Genomic DNA, 21520 nt, shown 5'->3' on the forward strand with positions numbered 1-21520 from the left:
AGTGGATTACATAAACGAGAACGATTCGTTCACCTAAAAGATTTGTTCACGAACGAACCATCATAGTGCAATTACCTATAGCCTATATTGATAAGGTTACAATACGAATAGAAGGTCTAAGGAGCAATGTAACTTCCGTGATGTCCCCGATGCGCGGGGCGGGTCGGGGCGGGTCAAGAAATTTAATTTTATTTACGGGGTGGGCTGGGGCGGGTCAAATAATTTCATAAAGGCGGGACCCGCGGGTTGGAAAAAACCCCGACCCGCGCATCACTAATGCTTTATTAAAGTAAGACTTGTCTACGCCCTCCTAAAGCACTCTTTTAAACAAGCCCCCACATGTCTACATCACTGTGTGGGAAGATTTCATAACACCGCCCAAATGTTCATGATTTACTATTTTGTTCACCCGATTTATAAATCGTGCGCACGATTTAGCAAATCGAGGGAACGCAATAGTAATCGTGTGCACATTTTAGTACATTGAGGGAACGAATCAGTAAATCATGCGCACAATTTATTTACTTTTTCTTGCATGACATGTGCGGGGCTCCATACTCATTTATAAAACTCTCCGTAGATTTCATCCTAAAATTGTACATATGCACAAAAGCTAGATTTTGCGTATGCACAAAGTTTTTAGAATTATAAAACCATGCGTACACCAGAACCTGCCCAAAAATCATTTTATAAATCCCAGCAGGGGAAGATTGTGCGTACGTGTTTCTCCACCCCGACTCCTCCCCGAAATCACCATATATGGAGCTAGTTTTACTATGCATAACCTCACCTGCATATCATTTCTAAGCACATTCCCATCTAACACCGTTAGGGTACAAGACATTAAGGAAATATGAGATATATATATATATATATATATATATATATATTTTTTTTTTTTTTTTTTTTTTTTTTTTTTTTTAATCCCTGAACTATTTAAAATCGTTCTCAGATAAATATTTTTGAATATAGTTGGTCTCATTCTTTTCCACTGGCCAAATAATATTTCACTTGTTTTAAACAATTCAAATCAAATTTAATTTATGCAGTTTTGCTGATAAGGTGAACATATTTTAGCTATTTTTAGCCTATATTTTTTACAGTGTAAATATAATTGCTTGACTCTGCGCGTCACTGACAACACCTATTTTAAAAAGAAAACATGCAAATTACCCTTTTCTTCAAGCTGTATACTTCAAATACAGTGGCATGTTTCAAGATGTTGAGATGACTTTACACATCAACACCTGCGTGCAGCTGCGGATGTACAGTATAAGTCACTGGACCTATTCAAACCGGACAACGGACCGTTCGACCACTGAATCAAGCAGTATCCCCCATAATATCAAAGTAGTGCACATCATTGATCAATGTTCTCACTCATTTATTTTCGCAAAGCATGAAATCTGCAGTCTAGTTGAAAGATGAATCTATAGCATCTGTCGTTAAAACAGCGTGCAACAGGAAAAGTAATCAAGCGCATCCACTAAATATGTCTAAATTCATATCATTTTTGTTAATTTCTGCATAATGACTTTATGTATTCTCAGTGCTTTTCTCCATTAATGAGAGTGGAATATATAGTGTAAATGTGTATATTGAAATCAAAACAGATTTTAAAATCGTTCCTTACTTCATTACTTTTCTCACGCAGGAAAAAGAGTGCGTAGCCTACGCATGGTCTAGAATGTAAAGTGCGTCCATATTTACGACAAGTTTATTTTTTATAAATCCCGATATGTGCGTACAATATTGCTATTTCTATTGCTATTTTGTGCGTACCCAACGTTTATAAATAAGACCCCAGGCGCCTCATGTATAAAACTTTGCGTAGATTTCATCCTTAAAGTGTGCGTACGCACAAAGTTTTCAGATTTATAAAACCGTACGTACGCCAGAACCTGCGCAAGGTTCACTTTATAAATCACAATTATCTGAATATTGTGCGCAGGAGCACGTGCTTATAGCTTACCCCAATCTCCTCCCGAAATAACCATATTTGGAGGTTAAGACCGCCTATTTTGAATATGTATGATCTCCCTGCATATTAATACGACGATAATTGTCATTGATCTGTTTGGCTAAAAATGGAAGAACAGAAATGAAAAGTAAAAAAAAGAAACTTCACCGACTGCGAGATGGAAGTAGCCTACTGCTGTCTGAGGTGGAGGGCCGAAAAAAGGTTTTATTTGGTGGGCTCTCTGCGGGCATTTCAAATAAAAGAAAGATATTAGAATGGGAGCAAGTAACAGAAGCGGTCAATGCTGTATAGCCTACCTCGGTGCCTCGCACAGTCCAAGAGACAAAAAAAATGATCTGACTTAATAGTCGTAAAAAAAAGAATATGTGCACACAGGCGCAGTGTCGTAACAACTGGTGTGGTCAAGGAATCACTGACCTCTCAGCCTTTGATGCAAGGGTGGGTGCGATTATAGGGGAAACAGGATTAAGTGGAGTTCTTCCAGAATTCCAGGGTGATACGGATGTGATTTGAGGTGACGATGGTAAGTAATTGATTTATCTACACATTATATAAGTTTGTCGGTTTAAAATTCTGCTTTTTTATGGTGGATAATTTAAATCAACCAATTCAAATTCGTGGAAGTGGAAAGTCCTAAAATATCCAAGTGACAAATCTAGCAATAGATGCAGCTGCCCTTAAGATATACGTTTATTAAAATAGTCGATTTTCCGGTTTATTCATAGCCTATGCTAAAAATGTAACTTAAAAAGACAAAAGCAAGTCATCAAATGCACATTTTATTTCACACATTTACAGATATGCAATGCAACCTTTAATTAAACGTTTTTAATGATTAAAGGAACAGTTAATCCTGGAATGCCTTTAAGCCCGGTGAGTGGTCCAAGTGGGGTAGACAAGGGATGTAGGCTTAGATCCTGTGCCACCGCCGCCACCATCCTGTGTGCCTCCACCACCATCCTGTGTGCCACCGCCGGCATCCTGTGTGCCACCATCATCAAATGCCCAAGCAACCCCATCCTGTGCGCGATCAAGTGCACAATCATCATCCTTGTGCCACCACCATAGACATTAAAGGCCACCACCGAGCGCTGGTAACTCAAGGCGTTGTACTGACGGAAGAAGTCATGCAGACCCAACGTCACATGGTTCAAGCTGTTAATGCGGTGTGTTCCGAACTGAAAGAAATAAAAACAATTTTGTCAGAAATAAGTGGTTCACTTAAAGAACTTGTGAAAAAATAAAAAGTTTGAATTCACTTGCCTTTTTACATTCCATTTATACGCCGCTGTATTGCCATAGCATTATGCACTGTAATTGTAATATGAAGAAATGGTCACTGCACTAATTAGTAAATGAATCATTTTGGTGAACGAACTGAAAATCAACGAATCTCTTGAAAGAATCAATTTCCACCACTAAATTCCATGCAACAAATGGATTTTTAAAAATTTTGTTTTTAGTGACCCTCCCCACAATAAAGTGCACATGTTCAGCTTGCGTGTAAGGAAAACGGATGTATCGGGGTGCCATCCCCACTATGGCATCCCATACATATGGCATGACACGGCTCAGGGATGACTGCGACATACCCGATCGGTCTGCCAACTCTCGCTGGAAAGTACCAATACTTGTACAGGAACACACAGCGCGTGGTTTCTCCGCGAAGGTATTTCCAATACTGGCCGTAATTCAGAACACAATTCCAAGAGGATGGCTCTTGGGAATCGAAATCGGCTCATGAGCCAATCATCATCATGAGCAAGGAAATCTTCACGGTCTCTGAAAACACGCTCCCTCCGTAGAGCGTCATTAGCAAGGTCTTCTAACAGCGCTAGAGCATCCATTATGATGATATGTTATATACGCACATACCTTTTTATAGCCCATTCATTAAAAAAAAAAAAATAGTAAATTCAAAGTATTTGCACCTGGTTAAGAATGCTGATAATGATAATTCAGGTTGATGCAATTTGATTTATTGGGTGATGTAATAGGATAATTTAGAAGTTTTTCATTTAAAATAGTTATTGCTATTTGGGCCAGTTGGTGTCGCCAAAACACATACTCTTCTAAAAGAGTGCGTACGTACGGTCAAGAGCATCCCACGGTGCGCACTTATTTACGCCGAGTTTATTTTCTATAAATCCCGATATGTGCGTGTCCGTTCTATGCCCATTTTGTGCGTACGCAACGTTTTTACATCAGGCCCCAGGTGTGTGTGCACCGTTTCGTGTTTCGCATGTTTAGGCCCTCGAAAATATGATTAATTTAATGAATGAATGAATAAACTGAGCAATTCCAAAAGCACCGCATGGCCAACATTACTCAAACACTAAAATGTCAAAGTCTAGCTGCTGAGTGATTATTTATTTAAACGTGTTCCAGTAGAGTTTTGATTCAATAATGATTTAAAAGCATGACTTGGTAATGAAAGATTTTAATGTTCAGTAAAGCCAGTCAATGACGTTTAAAGAAGCACGAGGAAGCCCAACAGGAAGTTTAGCTGTACGTAGCCTACGTTAGTGTGTTTAGTTTCTAGAGCGATGGCGGAGAACACGGACGGAGAGAGTGCTGGACTCGGGGAGAACAGGTCAGATAACGCTGAAAGGACTCAGTATCACAACACTAGATGTATATTCAAGCAGAAATCAGTGCTTGTCTTTATCTTCGCTATGTAGCGAGGCGGTTATAGTGTGAGTGGTGGAAAAGTCCGCTGGCGCTGTTTAGCGCAGTTAGCATGTTTGCTAGCTTCATAAACGTTCTTTCTATGTTTATTTATCTGCTTAAATAGTTCACACGTAACCAGAAACGCATGGGAAGCAAAACTATACGCTTCGCGATAACATACTAATCAATAAAATGTTTCTTGTTAGCAACTAAGTTAATGGCTTAGCTGACGTGTTAGCTGTGTCTGGGTTCGCTAGCTATCTTTAGCCCACCGTCTTGTTTGCGACAATTAATCTTTTTATGGATGAGGGGTGATTTTGCAGGCCATGATTGTGTTTTTTTAACGTTAGTTATCGTTTAAATCAGCACTGAATAGAAAAAAGAAAACCGTAGAGATTCAGTTTAATGTTCACATCACTCGAAAACTAATTATGTGATGTCTAATATAAGTACAAGTTAAGCGATTATTGAAAACAACTGAGCATACATTGAATTTTAATAAATCTACAAGTTATTCAGTCAAGCGCAGAAAGCGAATTGCTTATAAACCGGTCAGGGCGTTTTTTTTGGCACATAAGAGGTTGTGTTGATGACAACTATGGTCTACAGTCCTTTGTAAGACCATAAGTCCTACAGTCCTTTGTAAGACCATAAGTACAAGTTAAGCGATTATTGAAAACAACTGAGCATACATTGAATTTTAATAAATCTACAAGTTATTCAGTCAAGCGCAGAAAGCGAATTGCTTATAAACCGGTCAGGGCGTTTTTTTTGGCACATAAGAGGTTGTGTTGATGACAACTATGGTCTACAGTCCTTTGCCCCCCCCCCCTTAACCCTAGGATGTCCAGAAAGGGTTAAAATGGGTTTAATCTAAATTCAAGGCTTGGAATAACTGAAAACTCAACTTCTGTTTAAAAGTGCTCAACATTATAAAGGAGTGTGTGTCTGTGTGCCTGTGTGTTTTGCGTACACAAGAAACAAATGTGTTTAGGAAAAGGTAATAACAAATGTTTAATTATATTTGCAGTACTCCTAAGACACTAAAGTGCCACATGTGGTGCAGCCAGTGTCTGAACAAACACACACACATTTGTTTTTGTGAAAAGTGGGGACATCCCATAGGCGTAATGGTTTTTATACTGTACAAACTGTATATTCTGTCGCCCTACACCAACCCTAAACCTAAATCATACCCATGTCATTATACAGAGTTGTGTCCTGATATGCCACAAAAACAAGAGGACACACACACAAAAACTTAAAAGAAGCATTCACCTCAATAATTTCTAAAAAGTTAATAATACTGTATTATCAATAAAATGTACACATTTCCTTTGCTCTGTTAACAAATCCAGATGCGCGTGCTCAGATCATAGACTGTATAAGGCTCAGATACACGCTGCCTTACAACGCGTCTCCTCTCGCTCAACCTTTGTCCTGTGCACTCACAACTCTCTCTGTGCTCATGCGCAAGATATTAAATCTTTTCGCACCTTTCTATGTATAACCTGTTCTGTTCTCATCTTTTTACTGCGTGCAGTGTGAACGTTCTGTTCCATTAACATGGGCTCGAAAAAAAGGCTACGCATCACAGAGTGTGTGTGAACCTGGAGTTAGGCATATGCCCAGTCTGCTCTGTTCTCGCACTCCACTTAGGCGCGCTGCATCCTGATTGGTTCAGATAACATACTGCGGGACATTGGGGCTGCGGAAAATTGTGCTATAAAGCGATTTAGAAATCGCGCACACTCAAATCGTGATTTTATTTTGATTTCGATTAATCGCTCAGCCCTAGTCTGAAAGAGGAACAGAGTGGTGTGACAGACACAGTGATGAAGCTTGTATGTGTTTGCAGACAGTAGACCAGCCACAGACAGTTGAGACAGCTGACTCCACTGTGTGACCATCTCTCTCTCTCTCTCTCTCTCACACACACACACACACACACACACACACACGCACATGACGCGCAAAACTCCACATTTGAATATTCAGTAGCAAATACTTAAACTAATATCAAAACATACTTACAGTAACTGATTCAGAAGCGCTAGATTGTCGTAGCAAAGTCAGAATTACCTCCTCTCCTAGGTTCACAAAACGGTCGTCCATAAAATGCGTTGCTGTTCTGTTGTAGGTAATCTTAAAGATTCCTAAATGCGTCTACTTTTGGAAGGACAAATAAAGTGCTTTTGCATAGAGAGACACAGCATCTCCCAATCAATATGCTTCAAAACTAACTGCTGTTACTGAAACCATGCCTTTTTTTTTTTTGTGAACATTTGGTCGGCATTAGGCAAATATTTCCACATAGTGATGTAGAGATGTGGGGGCGTGTTTGATTGAGCCATTTTAGGGGGTGTGGCAGAGTCTTAACTTTTATAAAGAATATCTCTTTGGATTTGAGACTTAAGTCTTTTGAAACTTTACAGGTCTTCTTTATGCACAAAGAATTTGTAATGATCCAAAGAGAAAGGAACATTTTAAATTGCATCATATGACTCCTTTATGGTGTTTTCATATCTTGACTAATTTTGTAGTGTACTTTTGTCATTTAACTTTTAGTGAACAGTGAAAATCAAGTTGAGGTTTTACATACCAGGAATATTGGTAATTACTGATTTTTGTAATTTATTTTACCTTAGGATGGTGTTACAGCAGGCTTTACATTTTCATAGCCCTGCTCCACCACCTACCACAGTTTTGCGAGGACCTCCACCATTACTACGACCCCCGCCTCCACCCTTTGGCATGATGAGAGGACCCCCACCACCCCCTAGACCCCCTTTTGGCAGACCACCGTTTGACACCAATATGCCACCTATACCCCCACCCGGAGCTTTGCCCCCACCCATTGGACCCCCACACCTGCAGGTAGGTGCTATTACAGAAATATACAAAGGTAGGTGCATATGTGCACCAAAACTACAAGAGACTGATTGAAAGTCATTTTGAGATATTTAAATCTCAAAAATCCTGTTGTGTTTTTCGCAGAGGCCACCGTTCATGCCCCCACCAATGGGTAACATGCCCCCTCCTCCTGGTATGACATTTCCACCTGGAATGCCTCCATCGCCAGGAACTGGATCGGTTTCAAGCTTGACTAGTGAGGAAATCTGGGTAGAGAACACCACACCAGAGGGAAAGGTAGCAAACTGACTTTCAAATTAAAATAAATATAACTGAATAGTACGCTTCTTATTAAAAAAAATTGTGATCTCGTTTCAAACACTCACTCAAACTTTTTCTTAAATGAGTCTGCCTTATGTCTCTTAAACCTTTCACGTACAACCACAGCCAACATTCAAGAGAGCAGTTTTCATGTATAGATATGAGACCACCACACAGTATTGTTCTGGGTTAAAAACATTGAAATGATCACAGACAAACTGGGTTAAGTTTATAGTTTCGATATAAAAACTGATGTCTATGATAGCAATAAAACTTGAGTAAGTCCTGGGTACTTCTGGGTAGTGGTTGGACAACTAGTCAACCACCCTGACGCAATCCTAGTATTAGCATCCAAGGACATTTGAAATATTCCCACAACTCTTTCAGGTATATTACTACAATGCTCGGACACGTGAGTCAGCTTGGACCAAACCAGAGGGAGTAAAGATCATCCAGCAGTCGGAGCTCAATCCTCTAAAGGCAGCTCAGTCTGGAGGAGCTGCAGCAGCTCCTAACACCGCTGCCTCTACTGCATCAAGCAGTGCAACTACAGTTGTGTCCGAACCGGTCTCTATTCAGAGCCTGTCCCCCACCTACACCCTCAGCACCAGCCCTGACCCCAGCACCAGTCCAGCCCCCACTGCCTCTCAACCCTCCACCAGTGAGTGTTACACACAGAGAGAAGGAATTATGGGTCATGTAGCGGCCTGTTGAGTAGAAATTGGATAATTTATAAAATTGAGAGTACTCATGGCCAATATGATACATTTTTTTATTTTTTGTCTTAATATTATCTTTAATCACACATTCATTCTTTCCCTTTGCTATATTTGTCCTGTAGCGTCTGTTGTTTCTGAGATGCCTCCAGTGGCCCCCACACCTCCTGCAAGTGTAGGTGTGACCTCTGTTGCCGTGGTCAGTGTTCCTACAGTAACTGCTACAGTCACTGCAGTGCAGACAATGCCGCTGTTGCATCAAAGTCTCCCTCCTGGCCTGCCCATGGCCCAGCCGGCTCCTGCAATCCCAGCATTTCCCCCGGTCATGGTACCTCCATTCAGAGTGCCTCTACCTGGCATGCACATCCCACTGCCTGGTATGTAGAAAAAAAAATGTAATTCTAAAAGTAAGCTGAGTTGCCTAGTTAGTTTAGCTGAACACCAGCAAATGTAGAAGTCCTAAATTAAATGTATAATTTATTAACTCAACCAGTAGATGGCGCCCTCCTCTTAAAAAGTGATGTGAACAAGGTGCCTACACTTACACTCAGTATTGCTTAGTATCAGATTTAAGTTTTCTGTGGGAAATGTAGAGATAATCATAAAGAACAAAAAATTACTGTTACTACTAAAATCAGTCTGTCATATAAATATGCAGTATTAGAATATATATATATATATATATATATATATATATATATATATATATATATATATATATATAATATGTATATATTTAATACTATTGTTATTATTTTTTTATTAGCTGAATGCAATTATTTTTAAAGGTATGCTCCCAGGGATGGCCCCTCCTCTTGTACCCATGATGCATCCCCAGCTAGCCATCACTGCATCTCCTGCATCTCTTATGGGGGCTCTACCACTTCCGGAATGGTCTGAGTACAAAACAGCTGATGGGAAGATGTATTATTATAACAATCGCACCCTTGAATCCACCTGGGAAAAACCTGCTGAGCTAAAAGAGAGAGGTAAATGAGGCACAAGGCCTCTGGTCTTTTTTGGATGATGTTTACTGCACCGACCATTAACATTGGCAGTTCAGCATTTCAGGTTATGCACAGTCCATGTTATATTCAGAAACATTTTATTTTTCTGAGCAGATAAAAACCGTGACAAGGCTAAAGATGGCCATAACAATGATTCCGTTTTAAAGGATATAGACATGGAAGCCAAAGCTGACAACTTTGGCATTCCTAAAGAGGTAAGTGTAAAGTTTGCAGGTGATTTAGAATTGTTTAAAGCAAACTTTAAGTACTTTTAAAAATATATTGTTAATATTTTGTTGTTGTAGTTGCCCAGGGAAGAAGAGATGACAGAGGAAGAAAAAACAGCACTAAAGGCAAAACCTGTAGCCACAAACCCAATTCCTGGTACTCCCTGGTGAGCCTTTTTCTTCTGTCCCTCAGTGATTAAAGTCAGCAAGTTTGTTCAAAGGTTTCAAAACATTTTTTACATGTTTGTGTTTTTAGGTGTGTAGTCTGGACTGGAGATGACCGTGTGTTTTACTACAACCCCACCACACGACTGTCCATGTGGGACCGACCTGAGGAGCTGGTGGGTCGTGCTGATGTGGACAAATACATTCAAGAACCCTCCCACAAAAGGGGGTTAGATGACAACAAGAAAATAGGTTAAACCTTCTGTGACACTAATTTGCACTGCATAAAGTTTCAGATAGTTTGTGAACTAATGCTGTGTCCGAAACCACTCCCTATCCACTATATAATGCACTATATTGTGTCAGCCATTTTGAAGTGCTGTCTGAATTCTGAGTGAACGACTTCATTCCCTACATTCGTCCACTACTTTTTACCCACAATGCATTCTGATTTCCATTTTCTGGAGCACTATTTCCCACAATCTAATGTGGAGTAGCGTCGAGCTGGCAGCGAGCGAGTTTGAAGGAGAGATGACGTTTACATTTTTATTATTTTTGCTTTAACGTTTATTTCATACATTTATTTATATTAAAATATGTTATGTAGGCAATAACTCAGTTTAATATTTTAATAATTTACTGAGGTGGCATCATTGTTAACTTACAAAAATGATGATAATTTGGTTGAAAATTGAAAAATGTTCATTAATCACAGTAGTGTATTTATTCTGATGTAAAATTAACGGTCGCCTGAGGACGCTCTATAACCATCTGAACTCAAAACGCTGCTTGAGCGAGTGTCAAGATACTAAAACTAATAAAAACTTACATTAACACGTTCATTATTTTGTTTATTTTTGTTCTCAGTATTTTAATAGCATTTAATGATTTTGAATATAAAAACATTACAAAAAAATGTATTATATACCATCAACGAAACCACAAAGCTGACGCGGAGGTATGTATAATTGCAATATAAAGTCATTTTGAGTATTATTGCTATTATTATTTTCTAAAATTAGGTACATGTAATATAAAAGTATGTGGCAATGTTTTTGCAACAGCTCCAAGTCTCACGTGCAATGTATACGTCACCGTCCGAATCTGTTCACTTATTTGTTCACTCCTTCCTGATATAGTGAACTCAACTGCCATACATTATATAGGGATTAGTGAATGAGTGAACGAGTGTGCGATTTCAGACACAGCACATGATTCTTTGTTGAAAGTAACGTAGCAAAAACAAGCATACACCTTTTTTTCTTATTGCAGGTTTCAACAAAGAGGAGATCGACACAGCCATAGAAGACACATTGGACGATGAGCCTTCTAAGGCTAAGAAGAGAAAGTAAGTACCAATGGCTCACAACAGGAACCATAGGGGGCCGAACACCCGCCCCTGCAGAACACCTAGTTTTTGTATTATACGGAAGAAACTACAAGACATGAAAACTTTATTCCTTGTCATATGAAGGAAATGGGGCTGTGTCCGTTCAAGCGCTGAGTTAAGACATGTTGACTGGACCATTTTATGTCACAAAGAAATTTTCGGCGGCAGTTCTATTTTTTTTTTTTTTTTTTTTTTTTTTAATGCACCCAATGCTGACTTTGTAATCTTTAGTTTGGGTCTGTAAAAAGTGGTGACTCCATAACATTTACCAAATCAAATCAGTCACTGTTTCCCATCAGTGCCCTTCACGCCTGCCTCCCCCTGACCCCAAACAGTGGTCCTGTTGCACTGGGGACTATTTTTCAGGGAACGCTTCTAAGCTCTGGCGATGCCAACGTTGGCCTCCAAGGTAACCCACCTCGTTTGACCTCTCTTTAGCCTCCATTAGGCAAACCCCAGTGAGCCAATCAAAACGTCAGTACTTCAGTGATGTGTATTGATGTAAAAAAAAGGTTTTGGGATTTATATATAAAAAAAAAAATGAAAGCAAAAATACGATTATATTTGTATTTGACATCTGTTCTAACTTAAAAAACGCAAATAACCCGTTGATGCGCAGATTGCAAGGATAATGCAGTGCTTACACTTTGAACACCCTTTTCTCAAATTGAAATAAATTTGAGTAGTATGGCTTTCAAAATTTTAAATGTTGATACATTCTATAAAAGTTTAAGTTAAAGTTTTAAAGTTTGCTTAAAGTTTAATTATTATATGCCGATAATGAATTATTAAATTCGACAAGTCACAATATTTATCTGTTTGAGCAGTTTCTAGAAGTCCATTTTCTTTCCTTAAAAGTAAATGCATTGATGTAACCATTTTTTTTTTTTAATGTTTAAATCATTTGATAGATCTAATAAATAGGTTTCAGTCCTATACAGACGTCAATTCTTTCAACAATATAAGGATAAAATCTTCAATTTTCAGAGATCCTCTCTGAATTATTATTTTTTACAAACATATAAGAAGAAAAAAAAAGGGTCCTAAAATGAAGACGTTCTTCCTTATACTAGTCTTCTTCTCCCTGACAGGAAGGATGATATGAAGGAGGCTGACGCAGAGAAAGACGCGGCCGTGGAGGCCGAACTGAAGGCTGCTCGCGATCGGGCCCTGGTGCCCCTGGAGGCCCGCATGAACCAGTTCAGGGACATGCTGCTGGAGAGAGGGGTAAAACACTTCAATCCAACGCAATACTCTAACCAGCTCTGTAATATTAGACACATAAATCTGAATGGAAGCCCACCAAGGTACAATCTTAAGTTCATTCTTGTTATTATCATTCTTTAATATTATGTAATATAGTCTTTAATTTCTCTCTGCTCTTTCTGTCACTCCATTTATTTACCTGTCCTTTCTGAATTCTGAGTGAGGTCATGTTAGATGATTTGTGCTTGACTATAGGGATGGGCGGTATGACCAAAATCTTATATCAGTTTTTATATCATGGTAACTGCGTATATCAAGTTATTTATCACAAGGTCTTTATGCTGGAAATATGAAATGGAAATATGCTTCCACAAAGAAAATGAGATGAACATTTAAGTGATAATGTAGTCATACCACTTACTATACAGCTCTTCACCAAATAAATAACTTTGTTGGCATAAAATATTGATATCAGTTGAATTAATATTGTCCTGGCAACAAGATGAACACTCTATAGAACAGCACAGAACAGTCTATAAATGAGACAAAAGATCACACCAGCTGAGTAAATGAGATATCAAGTGTGATACGAAATATATAAAAGTAGCAATGACTTGTACCTGGATGATTGCCATTAATGCTGAATCAGGTATTTCAGAGAATAACACTATTTCAGTAAATAATGTGTAATAAACAGTCACACCGCCCAGTCCTACTTGACAGTAGTGTTTGGTGCCCTCTCTTGTCGCTGTTCATACTAGAATCTCTATCTGTCAACTTTGAATAAAACTCTTTGGTCCTAACTTATTGCATGAAATAACAAATAATTACCAAAGAAGAATGTACTATTGCATTGTATAATAGTCAAGAATTTTGTATTGCTTAATTCTATTTGATCAAATTAAAACATTTAAGGAAGATATACATTTTTTTTACCACTTTGTCTATGGGTATTTCACAGTAGTAGTAATTGTAGGTGATTGTAATTTGACTGATAGAGATTTCAGTTGTGTATCTTTAAATGTTGTAAGTTCAATACAAGTTAAGCTCTTTAAGTCACTCCCATATGATGTTTATTGATTCACTTGAATGAAGTGTTGTTTTATGGTTTTTCGGCTAATCTGTTCAGTGGTAAGCCAATTTTTGTCCACTTCATACCTGCAGGTTTCAGCTTTTTCCACTTGGGACAAAGAGCTGCACAAGATTGTGTTTGACCCTCGATATTTGCTGCTCAACCCCAAAGAGAGGAAACAGGTAAGAAGAGCATTGGGCATTTAGTGGTTTGCTGAATGAGCAGAAGTAGGCAGCTTTGTCATTTTTATCTCCATCACTGTGCAGGTGTTCGATCAGTACGTGAAGACTCGTGCTGAAGAGGAGAGGAAGGAGAAGAAGAATAAACTCATGCAGGCTAAAGATGACTTCAGGAAGATGATGGAAGATGCCAAACTTCACATGAGGTGTGTTGTTTGTTTCAGTTAGGCTTTCTCTATATATTTGCACTCAAATTCTTGTCTGACCTTCTGAAGTTGCCACTTATTTTCCTTTCACCTGTTAGGACCACATTCAGTGAGTTTGCAGCAAAACACTCTAAGGATCCTCGCTTCAAGGCCATTGAGAAGATGAAGGACAGAGAGGCCATATTCACAGAGTTCATGACAGCCTTGAGAAAGAAGGACAAAGAAGACTCCAAAAACAAAGTAGAAAAGGTCTGTCACCGGCCTCGCTCAACCACCCAGAAATGGCCACTTGAATCAACAGGAAGTTACAAAGTTCTGTTGATAGAATTGAGGTTGAATTCAACTATATATTCGGTCAAGCCCTGACAAATTAAGTCAAGTTGTGTGTTTCTGGTTGCAGGTGAAGCAGGACTTCTTCGAATTACTGTCAGACCATCATGTGGACGTCTCTCAGCGCTGGAGCAAAGTGAAGGACAAGGTGGAGACGGACCCACGCTACAAAGCCGTGGAGAGCTCAGCTGCTAGAGAAGAACTGTACAAACAGTATGTGGAGAAACAGGCGAAGGTCAGAACAGTGTTCCTGGTCTTGATTCATCTGGAGGAAACTCCCAAGACAAAAAAGACGGGTTTAATATAAGTGTCTGTGTTGTGTAGAATGTGGATGCAGAGAAGGAGAAAGAGCTGGAACGGCAGGCTCGAATCGAGGCCAGTCTGAGGGAGAGAGAGCGCGAGGTGCAGAGAGCTCGATCTGAACAAACCAAAGAGATTGACCGAGAGAGAGAGCAGCATAAACGAGAGGAAGCTGTCCAACACTTTAAAGCGCTCATGTCAGATATGGTCAGTGCAGGCACACTCTTAACAATGATTACATTTTTCATTGTACATTGCATTATATATACATTTTTGTCATTTTTCATTATAATTCACACATAGGTTAGGTCAACAGATGCTTCCTGGTCAGAAACAAGGCGCAATCTGCGTAAAGATCACCGCTGGGAATCTTCTGCTCTGCTGGAGCGACATGAGAAGGAGAAATTGTTTGAAGAACATGTGGAGGCTCTTACCAAGAGGAAGAAGGAACATTTCAGGCAATTGTTGGATGAGACGTCCATGGTGAGACAGGGGTTCAAAATCACACAATCACATAACAACAACAATAATAATGATAATACATATTACATAGTTATTATTATTATTTTTTATACAAATGCATTTTATAACAATAATAATAATAGTAATTATGATTCTTCTTATATCATTATATAGAAATTAAGTATATAATCTATTAACAACAAATATTATATAATATTGTTGTTATATACTCTGTCATCATTATAATATATATTAAACATAATTATTATTAGGGATGCACCAATGGCATTTTTTTCAGAATCAGTCCAATACCGATACTTTAATTTTTGGTACTCGTCGATACCGATACCTGTATTTTCACAGCATTTGTCTTTTTTTTTTTTTTAATATATATATTGGGTACAGAAACAAAATAATATGAATCTTGTTAGTTGGCTCCATGTAGCAAAACAGTATTTTCTTCAGTTATTTCCACACTTAAATATACCTGTTAAAATGTAATGTATAAACTTTTACTTTCACTGATAATTTGAATGGCTCAATACTATAATCACAAAAAGTTTTCCTAAAATAATGCAGGCAACCACTCGTTAAGGCCCCGGTATACTTCAAACGAAGTTCGTTTTCCTTCTTCGTTTGGGGGCAAAAAGAAGTTTGAAAAGGCTGAGTGATGGTATACTGTTTTCGAACATTCCGACACCCCTGCACCGCTGGAGGCGAGGTGAAGATTAATGTAAACATGCGTTGTGGCGCTCGCGTGTATCCCTTGAACACGACAGCTATGAAATTATGAAGTGTAGGCAATCTAGGTGTGAGACGGGCACCAATGGTTAGAATATTTTAGACAAAAGAATAATGATTAGCAGCAGTTCAGAGTCAAGTATCATGTTTGCAATAAAAAAAGAACCATAATATTCCCATAATCAGTCCTTCATGGGAAGTGTGAATGTCTCACAGCCTGTAAACTTTAGCATGATGTGGAAAAAAAATATTAGAGTCGGTTTGTTACTTTATTTCATTAGTGTTCATTTATTATATTAAACTGGATAAATTGTTACACCATTTGATATTTTATGTGGTGTCATGATTTACTTTTGATTAAAACAAGGGTTTATTATTGTATGCTTGTTTGGCATTTCATTTATTGTATACCCTTTAAATTTGCTTATTGAAAGAACAACAATAGCAGCAGCAGTATGGTGCAACATTTATTTGAAACATGTATTTGGTACTTGCTAACTTTACTCTTTGCTTTCATTCTTTTCATGGCTTCGGATATCTTGTCTCGGATGTTTCTCTACATCGCTTTTTGCACAACTCTGGGTTGTCGACACCAAGCTTCGTTGCAATTTCTTTCTAGGAATTAATGCTTTCTCTGATTATTTAAAGTCTCTCCACGAGTGATCGTACAGGTGCAGATATATCTGTGCCAGCTCAGCTATTCGACACTGCAGTGTATTCATGTTGCTATTGACTAGGCCAGAGATATTGTTCTCTTTTGCCTGACCTCCATTGAATGATAAACGAATCGAGGGGGGGATTGCACATCAAAGAAGGTGGAGTTTCAGAACACACCCACCGATTGCGTAATCGCCACGGACCAGTAGAAACTCAAAGGTGTTTACGAGCCGAAACGAACTCGCCCAGAAAGTTCGCTTTGGTCAGCTGTATCGAACTGCTGAAACAAACTCAAAACGAACTTCATTTCAGCCTGATTTTGTTGGAAATGACGTCATATCAGTTCGGTCTTCTATTTGGTTGGAAGTATATCGGGGCATACTATTCTGGCGATGTAATTTGCGTAAGGCACGTTAACGTGGACCCTCGCGTATTAGTAAAAACCGAAATATACTTTGGCCTTTTAAAGCAAGCTAAACATGCACAGCACGCACAGGTTTGTTTTTTTGCAGAACGAGCCTAGCGCATTTCACACAGTCTGCCAGTTTCACTTTTGCTTTAAATAAAGTCATATATGCTTGACGTTTAAAATGTTGTTTATAGTGAATGCCCTTATTATTTTTGTTTGTTCTGTAGTTATGATTTAGTTTTAATCCAAATGCGTGCGCTAATGGAGCGAACAGCAATCAAGATCATGCAACAGAAATGCGCACTCGGACTCCCTCTCTCCTTAACATGAAGTAACTTTAGTAACTTGTGCATTTTACTTACTTGCTTTTGCAATATCTGACCGAACTACAAACTGTCCAGTGATGTCTGAGAGATGTTCTCTCGATAAGCTTGTGCATCTGTGCCGTTGCGCGCACTGCTTATCAGCTCTTGCTATACATGTTGAATATTTAATTCAATATATTATAATAATATTAATTAATAATATAATAAAATGAATTATTGTTCACATGCTGTGTGGTATTGAGGCATTTTTACGAGTACAGGAGCGCAGTATCTGTATCGGTGCATCTCTAATTATTATATTGTTATTCCATGTTTTGTAATAATTTAACAGCCACAATAATCATAACTATTATATAATAAATATTATTATTCGTTTATTATTGTTTCTTTCATTGTTGGTTCTATATATTGTTATAGACAAGAATATTAATAATATTAGTATTAATTTGGTCAAAGGGTCTGTTGAATGAAATGAATAAATGTAAATGAATGTACCTTACTATAAGTTCTGAAAACTTTCCAATGAGACAGAAGTTCAGTCAGACCTTTTCTCTTTAGTAGTCAATTTTAAGTTAAATATGAGATTTGAACTTTATTTTAATGTATTTTTTGATTATTTGATTTGATCATTTCATTATTTGATCCTTATGGTATGTATCTTTGGGTTATCCATGTGTTCATGCTGCTTATATTATGTAACTATTTAATCATAGATCACCCTAACAACCACATGGAAGGAAGTGAAGAAGATCATCAAAGATGACCCACGCTGCATCAAGTTCTCCAGCAGTGATCGAGTGAGTTGAGTTGTTTAGATGACATGCTGCCTTTTTTGCCTTGTCATCAACATCAATGATTTCTGTCTTTCTCTCATCTCTTCTAGAAGAAACAACGGGAATTTGAAGATTACATAAAGGACAAATATATCACAGCCAAAGCTGACTTCAGAACTCTCCTGAAAGAAACCAAATTCATCACGTATAGGTATGCACTTTCCTTTAATTTTCAAAAATTCTCGTCTCTTGAACCCTGTATGACTGAAGAATGTACAAGGGTGAGCAAATGATTTTATTTTAAAGTTAAAATGTAATTAGCCCTATTAGGAACTTGATTATCATCTAGTTTTTTAGCTTCCATTTTCTAAAGCTGTTGAACTCCTATGTCATTTTTGTTCTGCAGATCACGGAAGTTGATCCAAGATTCAGATCAGCACTTAAAAGATATTGAGAAAGTCCTTCAAAATGATAAACGTTTCCTGGTCCTAGACTGCGTCCCAGAAGAACGCCACAAACTCATCATGTTCTACATTGAGGACCTGGACCGCCGGGGACCCCCTCCTCCCCCAACTGCCTCAGAACCTAGCCGACGCTCCACAAAGTGAAGCCCTAGTGGACCTTAGAGGACTGAGCATGATCCAGCCCTGCACTCATCATAGCACAGTGTTAAGGACTTTTACTTATGAAACGTCTGTGTTATGTACTCAAACTGTGCAAGATGATGGATGCCCTGTATGCCCACTAGTTGTAGGCTAGCACAAGGCAAATTGTTAATGTCAATCTATGAACTTCAGTCGTCAGGCAAGGAATGCATTTGTACATGTTACTTGCACGTGGTACTGCAGCCTCTTGTGAGAGTCTTGTGGATATCAGTTGTGTCAGGCTGTTAATCCAACAGGCCAATGCAGACTGTGCAGTACATGTGAAATGTTTCTTAAAGTGGTTTAATTTGGACTTGTTGCTATATTTCTGTATGTGTTGAATGGAAATAAATGCAACCTTTTTGTTTTTTTAGCAATTGTTGTGATCTTGTATTTTTCACAGGCCATGAAATCAAAGAATACAAAATGTGTACAACTTGATTTTTATTCAATTTTCCCCACTGTTTTCTTTGTAAAATTAGAACAAAAAAGCAGAACATTAGTATATTTGCTACATTACTTCCATTTAACACCATTCCTGTTTGTTGCATCAATCAACCCATAAGCTGGGTTTTGATGCATGCACCTTCATAAAGTAAAATGAGAAATACAAATTTTGAAGCCGAAAAGTTGGATACCTCACGGCCACAGCAGCCACAACAACATGTTCAGTTCTCAAAGCCATCTGAATCCTCTGTCCTGCCAGGAGTCAAGAAATCAGATGTAGGCTGAATACCGACTCGGATGAAACATTTCTTCTCACCATCTTAAGGCCCTTTCACATGACTTTTCAATGCATTGCAAACAACAGCATGAAGTGTCAAAAATGTTGCACGCAAATACTGTAGCAATGAATGTCAAATTTGAATTGACTTTTCAGTTGATCTTTCAAAACACATCCAATGATTAACAAGTTTGTATGACATGTGAGAAACGCCAGCACAAAAATCAAAGCAAGATGGAAGAGGCTGTGCCTCTACTCAACTTCAAAGGCATATTGTGACATTCAAAAAAACACATTTTATCTATTTCAAAGCAATCAGCAGGACTCTTTTTCTGCTATAAGTATATTTTTGTTCTCTTTATTTTCACTCGGTACATTTTTTCTTGTTACCTAGCAATGATGCTTCTCATGGAGGTCAAATGGTGCTGGAGAGTTGCCCTGATGTGAATCGTGTGAAAGGGTCTTTAGTGATATTAAAGATTAAAGGTTCCACTTTGTATTGCTGTGCATTACCAATACATCTATAGCTAGGGAAAGTTTAAGTTATAAAAAAAAGCAGTCCAATAGCCAGTGTGAGTTGTCCTTGGTTTGTAGTGCACCTTCAAGTTTTTTTTTTTTTTTTTGATTCAGTACAGTAACAAATCTGCTGTAGAAGGCCAAGCTCATCTAGATGATCCTCAAGTTCACTGCTAGTGAGTCCAACCGTTTTAACTCCCAGTTCATCTAGAGAAATAATCCCCCTTGTTGTGATGAATGGAGACATCAGAGCTACATGCTAGTTGACTTTGTCCTGAAATATATAGAGGTTGTTGGTGGCAGCCACAGCGATGATGTTCTCGTTGGGGTGCCATGCAGTGTGTAGGATCTTCTTACTGAAGTCCAGACTGTCTACACTGATTTCATCTTTACGACGCTTGCCACCAATACAAACTTTGCGTGGCTTGAGAATGGCTCTGGGTTTGCTGTTTTCCCGCGAGGCCTCCAGAGTCACGTCGCGCTTAGTGTTCCGATCGAACATACGGAAGAAATTGTTGTAGGAGCCTGTCATTAGGACACTAATGGGAAAGGAATAAGACAATTAGTTCTTATTAACTGATACCAGCACCATACAGTAGAAAATCAATTTGAAAAACTGTGTGTGTGTGTGTGATTGATTGCTTTTGACCAGCAGAGTCCAATCCTTATCTTGGAGGTCCATCTTCCTGTAGAGCAGGGATGGGCAACTTATGTCCTGGAGGGCCTCTGTCCCTTATTAAACATATCTTGCCTGTAATTTTCAGGCAATCCTGGAGACTTAGGTTAGATTCTTAGGTTAGAGCTAAACTCTGCAGAACAGTGGCTCTCTAGGACCAGAGTTGGCCATCTTTGGTGTAAAGTTCGGCTCTAAGCTAATCAAGGGTTTCAGAATTACTCAAACATTTCCAGAATAGAGCTAAATGCTGGAAGGTGGACATCCAGGAGAAGGACCAGACACCCCTGCTTTTGACAGACCTGTCAGTTCCATTCCAGACACATTCAAACTTGTCAAAGATGCAGTCATTCTCGTACAGTGAGCACAGCTTACTCCTAAGGTAGTCATGGACCTGTCAAAGGTAGAATCGAAAACAAAGATGATCAATACCTAGTAAAATATTTGACCGACAATTACAATAAAACAAATTTTTGATGTCATTATAAACCAATCATTATAAATGTAATCACAGGTCAATGTCCAGTCTGTATAGCCAATACCTGGTAAGTTTCCAAAGGCTTGCTCTCCATGTTGATGTCCCACAGCTTCACTGTGAGGTAGTCACGAGTCATCAAGTAGCGCCCACTGTGGCTGAATTTCACATCTGAGATGGAAGAGATGATCTCTGAGAAGAAGGAGCGATTACTGGGGTCTTCTGGTTCCTCAAATACTAATAAAGAGAAACAAGAATACATTAAAATATAAGTAATATTTCAGGAGCAGAATTGGGGTCTTGATCTTATGGCCTCGGTCTTGCCCTCTCCCCCCTCATGGCCATGGTCTGGATCTTGGTGTCAGTTTATACTATTTTTAAACTACTTTCAAATTCAAAACCAGTTTGGTTCTAACCACAAAAGTTTTTTTTTTCATTAAATGGCTACAACAATAACTTCAGTATTTTCTCTATATCAGTTAAATAAAATTGACCCC

At 38.6% G+C, this 21520-nt stretch overlaps 2 protein-coding genes across 4 annotated transcripts in view; one reads left to right on the top strand and one right to left on the bottom strand.

Annotated features, from left to right (window-relative positions):
- Positions 1–4291: 4291 nt before the first annotated feature.
- Positions 4292–19006, top strand: LOC132130897 (transcription elongation regulator 1-like). Its single transcript, XM_059542754.1, has 20 exons — positions 4292–4574; positions 7300–7528; positions 7649–7801; positions 8213–8486; positions 8667–8918; positions 9330–9530; positions 9663–9763; positions 9854–9942; positions 10032–10192; positions 11213–11288; positions 12422–12557; positions 13701–13790; positions 13875–13993; positions 14092–14242; positions 14394–14558; positions 14648–14830; positions 14927–15106; positions 17932–18015; positions 18102–18202; positions 18398–19006. The coding sequence occupies exons 1-20, from the start codon at positions 4528–4530 to the stop codon at positions 18597–18599; spliced, it is 2994 nt and encodes a 997-aa protein (XP_059398737.1). The 5' UTR covers positions 4292–4527; the 3' UTR covers positions 18600–19006.
- Positions 19007–19061: 55 nt separating this feature from the next.
- Positions 19062–21520, bottom strand: part of LOC132130904 (serine/threonine-protein phosphatase 2A 55 kDa regulatory subunit B beta isoform) — a 90774-nt gene continuing 88315 nt past the window's right edge. For all 3 annotated transcript variants that reach the window (XM_059542770.1, XM_059542771.1, XM_059542772.1), the window contains exons 7-9: positions 21091–21260; positions 20851–20942; positions 19062–20414 (exon numbers count right to left, since the gene is read on the bottom strand). In XM_059542770.1, the coding sequence (XP_059398753.1) occupies positions 20135–20414; positions 20851–20942; positions 21091–21260 (542 nt within the window). In that variant the 3' untranslated portion in view covers positions 19062–20134. The remainder of the gene's footprint in view (positions 20415–20850; positions 20943–21090; positions 21261–21520) is intronic.

Source organism: Carassius carassius, chromosome 47 (genome assembly GCF_963082965.1).
Source record: "Carassius carassius chromosome 47, fCarCar2.1, whole genome shotgun sequence".
NCBI lineage: Eukaryota > Metazoa > Chordata > Actinopteri > Cypriniformes > Cyprinidae > Carassius > Carassius carassius.